At 37.6% G+C, this 12534-nt stretch overlaps 2 protein-coding genes across 2 annotated transcripts; one reads left to right on the top strand and one right to left on the bottom strand.

Annotated features, from left to right (window-relative positions):
• Positions 1-1781: 1781 nt before the first annotated feature.
• On the top strand, positions 1782-5592 carry LOC149816925 (uridine nucleosidase 1-like). The gene is made up of 9 exons (XM_089987506.1): positions 1782-1987; positions 2286-2401; positions 2561-2620; positions 3321-3503; positions 3676-3780; positions 4643-4739; positions 4843-4950; positions 5039-5174; positions 5258-5592. Exons 1-9 carry the CDS (start codon positions 1924-1926, stop codon positions 5364-5366), a joined length of 978 nt encoding a protein of 325 aa, XP_089843632.1. The 5' UTR covers positions 1782-1923; the 3' UTR covers positions 5367-5592.
• Positions 5593-6267: 675 nt separating this feature from the next.
• LOC149816924 (Tetratricopeptide repeat (TPR)-like superfamily protein) lies at positions 6268-8838 on the bottom strand. Its single transcript, XM_089986984.1, has one exon. The coding sequence runs from the start codon at positions 8836-8838 to the stop codon at positions 6268-6270; it is 2571 nt and encodes an 856-aa protein (XP_089843110.1).
• Positions 8839-12534: the final 3696 nt, after the last annotated feature.

Below are 12534 nucleotides of genomic sequence, written 5' to 3'. Positions count from 1 at the left end.
CGACTTTACTAGAGTATTTTACATGTATTTAAAGACATACATTTCTTAGGAATATGGGTCAGATCAGAGATCTCTTTTCTCGATCCAAACTATGTGTTGTCTGGTCAATACGGGTAACCAAAATGAATTTGGATATCTAATTCTATGCCGTCCGAGTTTGGATTGTCCACTTTTTTGTGTCCTAGTGTTAAGTGGACCTAAAGAATATGAACGTTCCTCTTACCTGCCTTTTAGTACTCGGACTTTTTGATGAGTAGGATTGGAACTTGGAAGGTCCAAACTCACACGTTTCATCTACTTTTTCATCCCTATTCCCTAATCCCAAGTGAGGAAGGTTGGTGAGCGAAAAACTTGAAGTCCAGACAAGCCACAAATGTGCATCATGAGTGGAGTCCTTGTCAGTAGCCCTCATTGATTTGGCCCTCATCCCAATTCTTTATGGATCCTCTTTTGGGCCCTCATCCCAATTCTTTATGGATCCGCTTTTGGACCCACTCTCCTCCTTGAAGTGGGAAAGACGAGTTCCACCACCTTTCCATTTCGATTTCCTGTTCATCTGCACATCAAACATGCAGTCTATGCAGATATAATTTGAAAAAAAAATAAATAAATAATCAGTTTAGATTGAAATAATTGAATCTGATTTGGAACCGAATTGGAGTTATCTATGCCGGGGTTGCTCTCCGGATAAAGTACCAATCCAATCCAATCCAAAATATACGTTGCTTCTATTTAAAGATCAATATGTTATTTTGATTTGGAAAAATAATCCAACAGAAAAGAATCCATTTGCACGCTATCCCCAAAACAGAAAAGAATCCATTGACCTGGATTCCGACCCTGATCAGATCCAATAGGCTTCGGTTCTGCTTTGATGAGGTAGGGCTGATTAGATGAACGGTTCAGACTCTTATGATCCAAACACCATGTGGACGCAACTCTAGTTATACTTTTGTAAACCAGACATGGGTCTGACTTGAGTTCCAATTCAAATCACCTATTTTACAATGTACTAAAAAACTATACAAAATAAAATTTCACCGGTTTTGGTTTATGCTATCTGATATCCACGAACCGAGTCTGCTTCATCCTAAGTCATGTCCAGCTGGACCCGGACCCTGACCTAGGAACTACATCTCAAAATATACATGCATTTCACTTGTTAAAAGCACAAACTTATCGAATTTTATGTGAACCCAGAAACAACTGAACTTGGGACAAATAAACTTATTGGATTTTTTCTGGATTCAGTAACAACTGAATCTGAGACCAAGAACAAGAAGAGCTCGACCGCACAAGTCCCAATCTGATTCAAAAAACAACCTGGTCCGATGTAAAGATCCTCACCTTGAAATAATGTATTGGATTCAGATCAGGATTCCGTCCGAATCCGATCCATTTGGACCCCTACCCTCCAAAACCGGAAAAGAGAACAAAGGCCCACACCTGCTACCGACCGCGGATCGTGGAGTGGTCACCCACGGACCCGGCACCACGACCACTCGGGTCCCATCTCGGATCCAATTACGCGGAACCTTTATTTTCGAGCGAGCAAATCAATTCAAGGCATCCCCAGAGAAGGCCTTGGTCGGTATAACGATCCCCTCAGACCCATGTGGGGCCCGCACGCCGACGGCTTCCTTGACTTCATTATCACGTGGCGATGAATAGTTCGCTGAATTTTCAGACGCAAACAAGAGGATAGCGACGACGCCACGCATGACACACCCATACTAAAACACAACAATTGGAGAAGAGAAGGAGAAGGAGAAGGAGAAGGAGAAGGAGGGAGTCCGTCGTCGGCCGGAAAAGGAAAGAAGCGAAGCTGAGGTTTCCGTCTCCTTCTTCTCTGTTTCTCTTTCTTTGTCGCTCTCTCCAAACCCTGACAGGAATCGGCCACGAAGAAAAAAAAAGAAAAAGAAGATGAATGGCCACAATTCATCTCAAGCTCCTCAGAAGATCATCATCGATACGGATCCCGGTATCGGTACGACGCTTTCTTCCTCTCTTTTTTTTTTCTTTTGCCTCCCGGTCCTTGTTTTCCTGTTTCTTTTTTTCTTTTGTTCATTAATCCTGCTTTTTGTCATCATCACAATCGCCAGCATTGTAAAGAAAGTTCTTTTTTTTACGTGATATGTGGGTTTTGGGGTTTAAACGCGAGAAGATTGATGGGTTTTCAGTTTTTCTTTTTCATTATGAAGATGGAGAATCAGAGGTTTCTTATTCCTGTTGTTTATTTCCTTTCTGTAATCTTTTTCTTTTGTTGTTGTTTTGATGAGTTGCAGATGATGCCATGACGATTTTAATGGCGTTTCAATCGCCTAATTTGGAGGTGTTGGGGTTGACAACCATCTTCGGCAACGTTAGCACTAAGGATGCTACAAAGAATGCACTTCATCTGGTACGTCGACTTTCCTGTGTTTCGTTTGAATTATTGAAAAGAACCGATTTTGAGCTTCGTTGCTTTCGCTTCGATGTGATTTTGAAACCGCATGTTTCGTTTGTGAGTTTGGGAGCGTTGTTCGTCAATAATTACTGTTCTCACTGTGTAAAAGGACAGTGTGGGATCGCAGGGTTTCCGGAAACTCCGGTGGCCGAGGGCAGCGACGAGCCTTTGAAGGTATTTTGCTTTCCGTTGTTTAATTTTGGTGTTATGGGGTTTATGATTTTTTCTGAATTGAAGATTAGGGTGTTTTGTTGAGAGTGTTTAGTGTTGTAGTTTGATTAGCTGATCATTTTTTGCGGCCTAGTTTCCTAGTTGTACATTTCCAGTGGGTATTCATCCTTGAACTTAGACTGGCATGCATTCTGTCTGTTGTGTCAATTCCCCTTTTTTGGCCTGAATTCATGCTGGAAATGTACCAGACTAGTCGAGATTTGAGTGTCCTGGAAGCGCTTCATGGTTGGTAGTGACTAGTGGAATCTAGGTAATAATAACAATAAGTTGATTTTATTTTCAACCTTCTGATCATATGCATCCATGCTATTTGTGAATTGGTCATTGTCTCACATATATGCATTTTCTTCAACCCAGCTTTTACTCCAAGATGATCTATAACAAGAAACAAAGTGTTTTGTAGCCTGAAGTGGAAAGTATTTGTTCGAACCTCTTTCAGTTTCCTTGAAAGAATTATTTCCTTCCAACAATCTTGCCCACCATTCGGTCATCCTATTGCATCAAGTTCATAAGCACCAAGCAAATTGTCCTGATAATTATTTATATGGCACTATTCCTGTATACGAGTAATTTAATTTTTGGGTTCCTTGCATGAATAAGTACATTAATGTGATCTATCCAATATTGTTTTTTTTATTGACAGCGAGGGATTCCTAGAATTGCTGATTTTGTTCATGGTTCTGATGGACTTGGGAACACATTTCCTCCACCTCCTAAGGGAAAGAAAATTCACAGAAGTGCATGTCAATTTTTAGTTGACAAGGTCACTGAATACCCTGGTGAAGTATCTATTCTTGCACTGGGGCCCTTGACAAATTTGGCATTGGTAATAATGACCATTCACTTTATTTAGTTCGTTTTGCTGCATTTTCTACATGCTTTGTTTATCTTTTAACATTCGCACCTGGTTGACATGGTTTCCTTTGATAAACAGTTGCTAAAGACTTCATGGTTTTTTTTTGTTTTCTTTTTCTATTTCTTTTTTGTTTTTTAAATAGGCAATCAAGAGTGATTCATCCTTTGCAAGCAAGGTGAAGAAAGTGGTCATCCTTGGTGGGTCATTTTTTGCATCTGGAAATATCACTCCTGCTGCTGAAGCAAATGTAGATATTCTTACCCTGCTCCGTCGATAGGCACATGCTTTTATTTTTTTCTCTTAACTTCTTTTTTCAGTTGTTGTACTATGCTTAAGATTCAATCCTGCTTGGGTTTCATAGGTTCAATATCAAGGTGAGGCAGCTCACAAAGATTTACAAATTTTTTTATGCTTGAAACTTGTTTTTGAGATTGTGCACATTAACCATGTACTCCAAACTGAATGAGTCTGCATAGACTGGAAGTCCATAACATTCTATTGTTATTTTCCTTTTTCTTCTGTGTTTTTCATGTAAAGAATGAAACAAGAATCTTTATGAAAAAAATATTACACAATATGTACTGAGTTGTCAACCACATGGCAGACCAACTAGGCTGTCTGATTTGTCTTCAACAAATCCCATGCATTGCACATCTATCCTGTGGTTATTATGTTTTCATCTCTGTGCCATGTTACTGTAACTTAAGAGCATTGCATACCAATCTATCTTAATGACGTTGAAAATCCTTCCTTACATTTTCCTACTTTAACTTTTTTTCATCTTGAAAATGAGTGGATCCTATATTTGCATGCCAGTTTTCTCAATGTTTTTCCTTTTCTTCTTCCTTTATGGCTGTATAAAGAATAATGATCATTGGAATCAAGTCTTCGTTTGTGTGCTGCTACATATAGGAGAACTTGTGCCTTCCCAAGATGGCCTTCGTATCTTTTGATGCCTACCTATTTTGATATGCATTACATGAACTCATTGGTGGCTTGACTTTTAAGATAAAGCCCGTCATCACCTTATTAATTCTCTTTCATAGACTGCTTCAACTTTGGCATCCAATGGTAGTTGATCCTAATACAAACTGTGTACTGAGTTGCAGATATATGGTGATCCTGAGGCAGCTGATATTGTATTTACTTGTGGAGCAGATATTGTGGTTGTTGGAATAAACATCACTACACAAGTCATAGTAACAGGTGTAGCTTCCCTTTAAATTTCTCTCTACTTGAATTATAATTCATGAGTAACTAGGACAATGAAGCAGCTTTTGGTGCTCATTGAACATGTCTGCTGTTTCAGATGATGATCTTGCTGAATTGAGGGGTTCCAGAGGAAAACATGCTCAATATATTTATGATATTTGTCAGTTCTACAGGAACTGGCATGTAAAATCTGATGGTCTTCATGGTAGCCTTATTCTCAATTACGGCAATTTTTTTTGGTTCTCAACTTCTTTTCTGCCTAAGTTCTGTATTTCGTTATTGCTCATCTGCAGGAATTTTCTTACATGATCCAGTGAGTTTTGTTGCCTTAGTCCAGCCTGACCTTTTTACATTTAGAAAAGGAGCTGTAAGGGTTGAAACACAGGGTATCTGTGTGGGCCACACGCTGATGGACCAAGGGCTAAAGAAGTACAAGGAACAAAATACCCTTGCTTTGTCTTTACATCTCTTCCTATTACCTTTTGATTAATTTTGACAATGTCTTGGCACAGATGGTACTCAAATAATCCCTGGACAGGCATTTCCCCTGTTTCAGTTGCATGGACAGTCGATGCACATGGAGTACTGAAATATATCAAGAACCTGCTGATGAAATCGTGAAGGCACAGAAGTTTGGTGGGATAAAAATAGCTGGTGGAAATCTTTGAATAATGTTAGATTTTCCACTTAGTTTATTTGGCTTTTCCCATTTCTTCCGTCTGCTCATTGATTGTACCAAGCCTTGGGCTTCATTCATTAATAACATTGATCAATTCATGGTGCAAAATGCTGCCATTGGTTTTCTTCTACAATCATAAATTAAGTTTGAAGAATGCTTTCACATATCCATAGAGATTCATGCCATTAACATTGATCAATTCATGCTTTTACAAATTCAGTTTTTACATGGAGATGACTGAAGAAATGCAGGAATCTCATTCATAAATTTGTGATGCTGTTCTTCCTATCATGTGACGATGAATAATTTTGGTCTCCTGAAATGTTTGTATCATTCAACAATGATCTCGTTCATGTCTCTTGCATGCATTTCTTCTCATTTATGTTACAGATTGCAGCCACAACTTCTGTTTTGCACAGAAACCTCATATAAAGTTGTGATGCTGTGTGCAGATGGTAGTTCTTCCTATTTTGTCACAATGAATGACTAACATCTCCTCAAACATTTGTATCTCAAGATGGTGATCTCATATTCTCACTCATACACTTTGGAAGCATTTCTTCTTAGTTTGGTATAACTTCTGTATCAAATTCTGTCTGTCTGCTCGACTATCAAAATTTCCTGATCATTAAGGACGTTAACTTTCATTGTCATCATGAACGAGGTATCGAGACCCATTTAGGATGGTTATCATCAATTTTCAATTCAATATCAGCATTTTACCTCCATTCTTAATGTTGAAGTGCTGTCACCATTAAAACATGTCCTTGCAAAATAAGCATCTGTAAGTTCCTGCTCCTGCTGATGCAGTTGATCACTCTTCTCAACTGCTTGATGGTGTGATCACCAGTAATCTCCACAGGAGCAAGAGCCATCATTGAAGTGGTGAAAGCGGTTTGAGTCCCTCACTGTAATATCTCTGCAAGCTATTATTGATATCATTTTGATTACTGTATGACAATCCCCGCACACCCTAAGATTTTTAACAATTTGAAGAGGGGTTCCTGGTGGTGTGCTTATAAGCCCAAAGGCTATGGCTAGCCTTTCACTGTGGTGAGCCAGAATTTGCTCCTTGTGTTCCTCTTCTAGATCGTGAAGTACAAAACTTGTATCAGGACAATATCCTTCACTTTTCAACCAAGAGCTAAGTTCATCCAATTTCTTATATATCTGATCTTTCAAGGGATGCAATCTATCAGAGGCTGTGAATGCATGGATTCGATTCTTGACCTCAATCCAGCTATAACCTGCCTCTTTCTTAACTTTTCTCTCTTCCATCAGACTCCTCACCTTGGCTCTTTCTTCCCATCTTCCTGCTGCAGCATACATATTTGACAGCAGCACATAGGCAGCAGAGTGATGTGGCTCAAGTGAAATGAGTTTGTTTGCTGCAAGTTCTCCTAGTTTCAGATTACAATGTACCCGACAGGCACCCAACAGAGTTCGCCAGACAGTAGCACCAGCTGGAAATGGCATTTCATTTATAAGATTCATGGCATTTTCAAGTTGACCTGCTCGGCTGTACAGGTCAACCATGCAAGCATAATGTTCCATTGTTGGATGGACATGATGATCCCTGGACATGGACTTGAAATAACGACAGCCTTCCTCTACTAGACCTCCATGAGTACATGCAGTGAGAACACCAATGAAAGTGATTTCATCCAGTTGCAAATCTTCACTCTGTAATTGGCAAAAAATTTCAAGGGCTTTCTTCCCATGGCCATGTAGAGCATAACCTGAAATCATTGAATTCCATGAAACTATATCTCTTTCAGTTTGTCTCATGAACAACTTGTGGGCATTCTCAATGTCCCCACGTCTTGCATACATGGTGACCAGGGCACTGCTCACACAAATGGCATTCTGAAGGTGGGACTTGATCACAAGTCCATGAAACTGTTTCCCCTGTTCCACTGCTGCAGTTGGGCTGCTGCACGCATTAAGCACACTAGAAAATGTGAACTCATTGGGTTCCAATCCTTGTAGGGCCATTCTGCGGAAAAGCCTTGCAGCACCCTCTGAGTCTCCTATTTGTGCATAACCAGTAAGCATTGCTGACCATGAAATAACGTCTTTTTCATCCATTACACTGAAAATCTTTGCTGCCTCGTGCATACATCTTAGCTTAATATATGCCGTCAACATCGCAGTTCCCACTGTTGGTGAGCTCTCATAACCTGTTTTAATAGCTTGGGCATGAATCTGAGAGGGTGGCAAAATAGGAGCCGCAGTGAGAATCGTGGAGAAGGTGAACTCATTTGGCTTGATATTTTCTGCACACATCTGTTGGAAGCCATCCAATGCTTGCTCAACCTTGCCATTCTCCAAGCAGCCACCGATCATGGCAGTCCATGAAACCACATTTTGGACCCCAGGCGTGAGACAGAACAATGCATGGGCACTGTCCATTTGTTCGCACGTGCTATAAGCAACCATAAATCCAGTTACTATGCTGATATCTGAACCATATCCTGTTTTAACTGCACATGAATGCAGCTGTCTAGCAAAACTCAATTCTTTCTCGTCTGCACAAGCTTTGATGAGTGTGCTGAAGGTTGATTGGGTGAGCTGCACCCCCTTAACTCTCATCTGATGGAAAACCTCTAAAGCTTCACTATGAAACCCATTCTGTATATATCCAGTGAGCAAAGCATTCCACGAAATAGAATCTCTGTTCATCATTCCATCAAAAACCTCTCTTGCAGCAGAAACCAACCCACACTTTGAATACATATTCATTAACGAGTTGCCCACAAACACAGTCATGCTGAACCCAAGTTTCAGTGCCAGAGAATGTATAGTCATCCCAGCCTGCACTGCACCAAGAGCTGCACAAGCAGCTAATGCGGTTGCAAGCGTGAAAGCATTGGGCTTCACATTCTCTTCATGCATCTGAAAGAAGAATTTCAATGCAAGGTCCGCACACCCATTGTGCACGTACCCTGTGAGCAATGAAGTCCATGTAACCACATTTCTTTCAGACATCCCATTAAATGTTTGTTGTGCATCATCTACACTCTCACACTTCATGTACATGTCCACAAGTGCAGTGCCCACGCTAACGTCATACTCATGCCCGGTTTTGATGCAGTAACTGTGCATCTGTTCTCCAGCAATTCGGATGGATAGACTGGCGCATGCCTTCAGTACAGAAGAGAGACAGAAGGAATCCGGAGAAGCATTCAAGCTACGCATATGGGACAAGACATTAAGTGCTTCTTGGTATCGATTTCTCTCAGAATATTTAATAACCATGTGGTTCCAAAGGGGCTGAAATCTTTGAGTCATATTCTCGAATAGTTGGTTTGCAGGAAATGTCTGGGTGCAGAAGAGAACGTAGGGGGCGTGCAAGCGCAGATATTGAAGGGAGAGTTGTAGCTTCAGTTCTCTAAACGGTGCTTTTGTCATCATGTTCATAGAGGCTTTCCCAAATCAACTGGCTGTTGTTGGTATGTATTGGGATGGGATTATCGTATACCAAAAATGTTCTTTGATAATCAAAGGAGAAAAACCACCGATTTTTTGGTTGTTGGCAGGAACTATCATGAGCCTTATGCCCGCGAGCTTATGGAACATGCCACGTGTCCCTTTTCTTTCTCTCTGTGTAGGAAGCTGTCGTGTCCATCTCTAAATTGATTCTTTACTTGGAGAGAGTGTGTGTTTTGTATGGTGAAATACACACAAACATTTGCTCCGCATGTTAAAAAGTTATTTCTTTTTATATTTTCAACTTTTTATTAGTTACAGTCATAGTTTAAAACTCGCTGAGTCAACTCGGTTGACTCGGCCTGGATTGCCCAATCACTGAGTAAAAAACAAGGACAAATTCGTTTTTGTACAAAACTCAATAGAGTTACCGACTTAACCCGGCCGAGTCATGCACATATATAATATATAATTATATATATTATATAAAATATGATTATACATATATTAATAAAATTATATATTAAATATATTATAAAAATATCATATAATGTATATTATATGTAATATATTAATAAAATATTATAAAATACATATATATATATATTTATATAAAATATAAAGTTAACATGACAGGGCCGAATCACCAAGTTGACTCAGCTGAGTCATGGGTCACTCAAGGACGAGCCGGGTGATGAGTCAACGAGTTTTAAAACCATGGTTCTGATGATCCTTTCAATGTTGAGCCTCCCCTGACATTTTCAAAGATTGTATCCGTCCATATCACAAATACTATCAGAACTTTGTAAATATCATGATTTCATGGAAACATATCTTTTTATCACGCTTCAAGCGAGCCTTCACCAGATAAGGCATGGCCTACGAGGGTTTGGGGTTGACCTCGACTAGAGAAGGTCCGCTTCTTATCGGGTCAAGGCATAAAGCTGAGCTCATGACCCACTTATTTGACCTCTGCTGTGCAGCGTAATTAGGTTGTGTCAGTTCAATACTCATCCCAAAACCACTCTGACCTATTGATGTTGTAGGATTTGTGAAGATTTACACTACGATCTACAAACTACAAAAACTATTCTTAATTTATGTCTAATAATTTTTTTTAAATGAACAACAATTGTTTCATCCATATCTAAAAATAAACCTTCTATAATTAATATTTATAGGGGAATACAAAAACCCTAATGTCAGCCAGAGTTTTTCATCATAAAAAAATGAAAAATGATGGTACTGTATGAAAAAAAACTGACAGTTTTTTTGAAATATCTTACAATTTTTTAAATTCAATCGATAGCCAAATTCATAATTTTTTAAACTTTGAAAGAACTTTTTTACCCTTCGTACATGAATTTCCTCTCAAATATGCAAATTTTCTCTTAAATATGTGTGTTTTCTCTCAAATATGCAGATTTTTTCTTAAATATGTGATTTTTTAAAATATGTAATTTTTTTCCTAAATATATGATATTTATCCAAAAAAATACAACAAAACAAGACATAAATGCCCATTATGTGATTTTAGTAGATGAAGGTTGACACATTTTAGGGACATTTGCAATTCACGGTTTTGAATGTTGTAATGTATTTGCAAATGTCAGGATATGGCAAAGGGCCTCTTGCCTGGTAATTGCAAAAGTATCGCTAAAACCTGTAGTGATACCTCAAAAGCATCACTAGAGCCTTTAGCAATACCTTAAAAGCGCATGCGAGACTACTGAGACTACTGGCATCTCGCTAGTTGAGTGGTAGGCAACTACCACTCACTATATATATACATAAAATGATTGTATTTTCTAATTGTAAATGTCCTAAAAATGTATAAACTTCATTTTACTAAATACTCTCATATTTGTGAATGTCCTCACATGCGAACCTTCATTAAAAAAATGACACATGTAGGAGGACATTCACAAATACAACAAGACCTTCACAACCATTAGTTGTGAATTCACATATTTGAGAGGAGAAACACATATTTAGGAGAAAATTTACATATTTTGGAGGAAATTTTCATATTTAAGAAAAAAATTATATATTTAAGAAAAAATTCACATATTTAAGAAAAAAATCACATATATGAGAGAAAATTTGCATATTCTCATTTTTTTTGAGGAAGTTTGCAAATCTCGAGGAAAATCACTTATGCAAATTATAAAAAGGTCCTTTTAATGCCAAAAATTTGTGGATTTGAACATTGGGCGAATTTCAAAATTTGTAGGACATTTCGAAAAACACTTCATTTTTGGCATACAGTACGATCATTTTCCCAAAAAAGAAATCCTAATCTAATTTGGATCTAAAGTAGATTCAAATCTTGATTAAAATCCAAACATACAAGAATGAATCTTGGACCCAGGTTCATCTTTCTTCAACCCTGTGTCATTCTCTCTGAATTTGAGAAGACTCGCTTTGAGTCTATCTCGCCTTCACTTCTTCAAATTTCTTTTAAATTGTGTAAACCATTCATTTGATACAACTTTTTATGCATTCATATTTAACATATCTAGATCATGATGATCTGGAACTCGTCGAATATGATCCATAGAAGTTCCTAACATGATGAGCATAAGATCCAATCCATTAGTTGTTGACCTAAGAGAGTGGCAAATGGATGTACATATAAGATTTGGGCTAAACTAGAGAGATCCATTTGAATATGTTTTTGGATCCAACTAGGTGAGATTGGGTCTATATGTTATTCATTTGGATTAGGGTATAGGAATGACTTTAGGATAGGTTCAAATAAAGGATCAACTAGTTGGGTTTTATATTGGAGGATCTAGAAGGCTTAAGTGGGTCTGGGTTAATGTAAAACCCATAAATTTTTTATATTTTATGAGAAATAACATTGAATTAAGGCTAAAATATTATTAGAAATTAAGATAAAAATTAATTTAGAATTCAAACATTTATTAGGATTCAAAATAAATTTTCAGTGGAGAATTTATTCTTAATCAGGGTTTCAATTTTCAATAAGATTTGAATTTGAATTTGAATTTGAATTTGAATTCAGATTTAATAAATATGTCTTGAATATTATAATTATATTTGAGTTTGATTCGAATCTAAATTAATATTTAATTGAATATTAATAATTCAAGTTTGAAATATACAATAATTTGTATTATTGTTGAAATTTAATTTAGATTTTTAAAATGAATCAAGGAGTACTAGTGGATTCCTCAGAATATTTTTAAAAAACAAAATAATTTTAATGATGAATTTTATGACAAATAAGTATAAAACTCTGAATTTGAAAGTGCAGTAGGATCGAGGCAAAGAGCACTAGAGGAGGGGGGGTGAATAGTGCTTTTAAATATTGTCTGCGGAATTTTGACGGATTTTGCAATTTGCAAAGCAAACACACAAAGAACACAATAATTTATCCTGGTTTGGTCTGTTGAGAAATTCGGTTTTGATGTCACATAATATGATACACTGTCTCATTTGATTTTATATGATATGATAATATGTTCTCTTGAAATAATGTTATAATATGACTGAATATGTTTTGCCATAAATCTAACGAGTATTTGATGCAAAGATATCTCACCCACTAAGGATGGAGACTTCCTGTTCAAGTACAACTATGGTGCAATCATACTCCTTGAAGAAAAAGCTTGATGAGCCATACTTTCCTAAAGTTCAAATGAAGAGATCGGCTAC

The sequence above is a fragment of the Nuphar pumila genome, chromosome 14, assembly GCF_984573655.1.
Source record: "Nuphar pumila chromosome 14, dmNupPumi1.hap1.1, whole genome shotgun sequence".
Taxonomy (NCBI): Eukaryota; Viridiplantae; Streptophyta; class Magnoliopsida; order Nymphaeales; family Nymphaeaceae; genus Nuphar; species Nuphar pumila.
Note: the sequence above shows the minus strand (reverse complement) of the source record. Positions and strands in the feature narration are given on the sequence as shown.

Bases quoted from the DNA above. Each gene is read 5' to 3' on its own strand.
- LOC149816925 (XM_089987506.1), top strand. From the start codon at position 1,924: ATGAATGGCCACAATTCATCTCAAGCTCCTCAGAAGATCATCATCGAT. The intron at 2,402-2,560 runs GTACGTCGACTT...GTAAAAGGACAG, and splicing joins CAAAGAATGCACTTCATCTG to TGTGGGATCGCAGGGTTTCC. The intron at 2,621-3,320 runs GTATTTTGCTTT...TTTTATTGACAG, and splicing joins GCAGCGACGAGCCTTTGAAG to CGAGGGATTCCTAGAATTGC.
- LOC149816924 (XM_089986984.1), bottom strand. From the start codon at position 8,838: ATGATGACAAAAGCACCGTTTAGAGAACTGAAGCTACAACTCTCCCTT.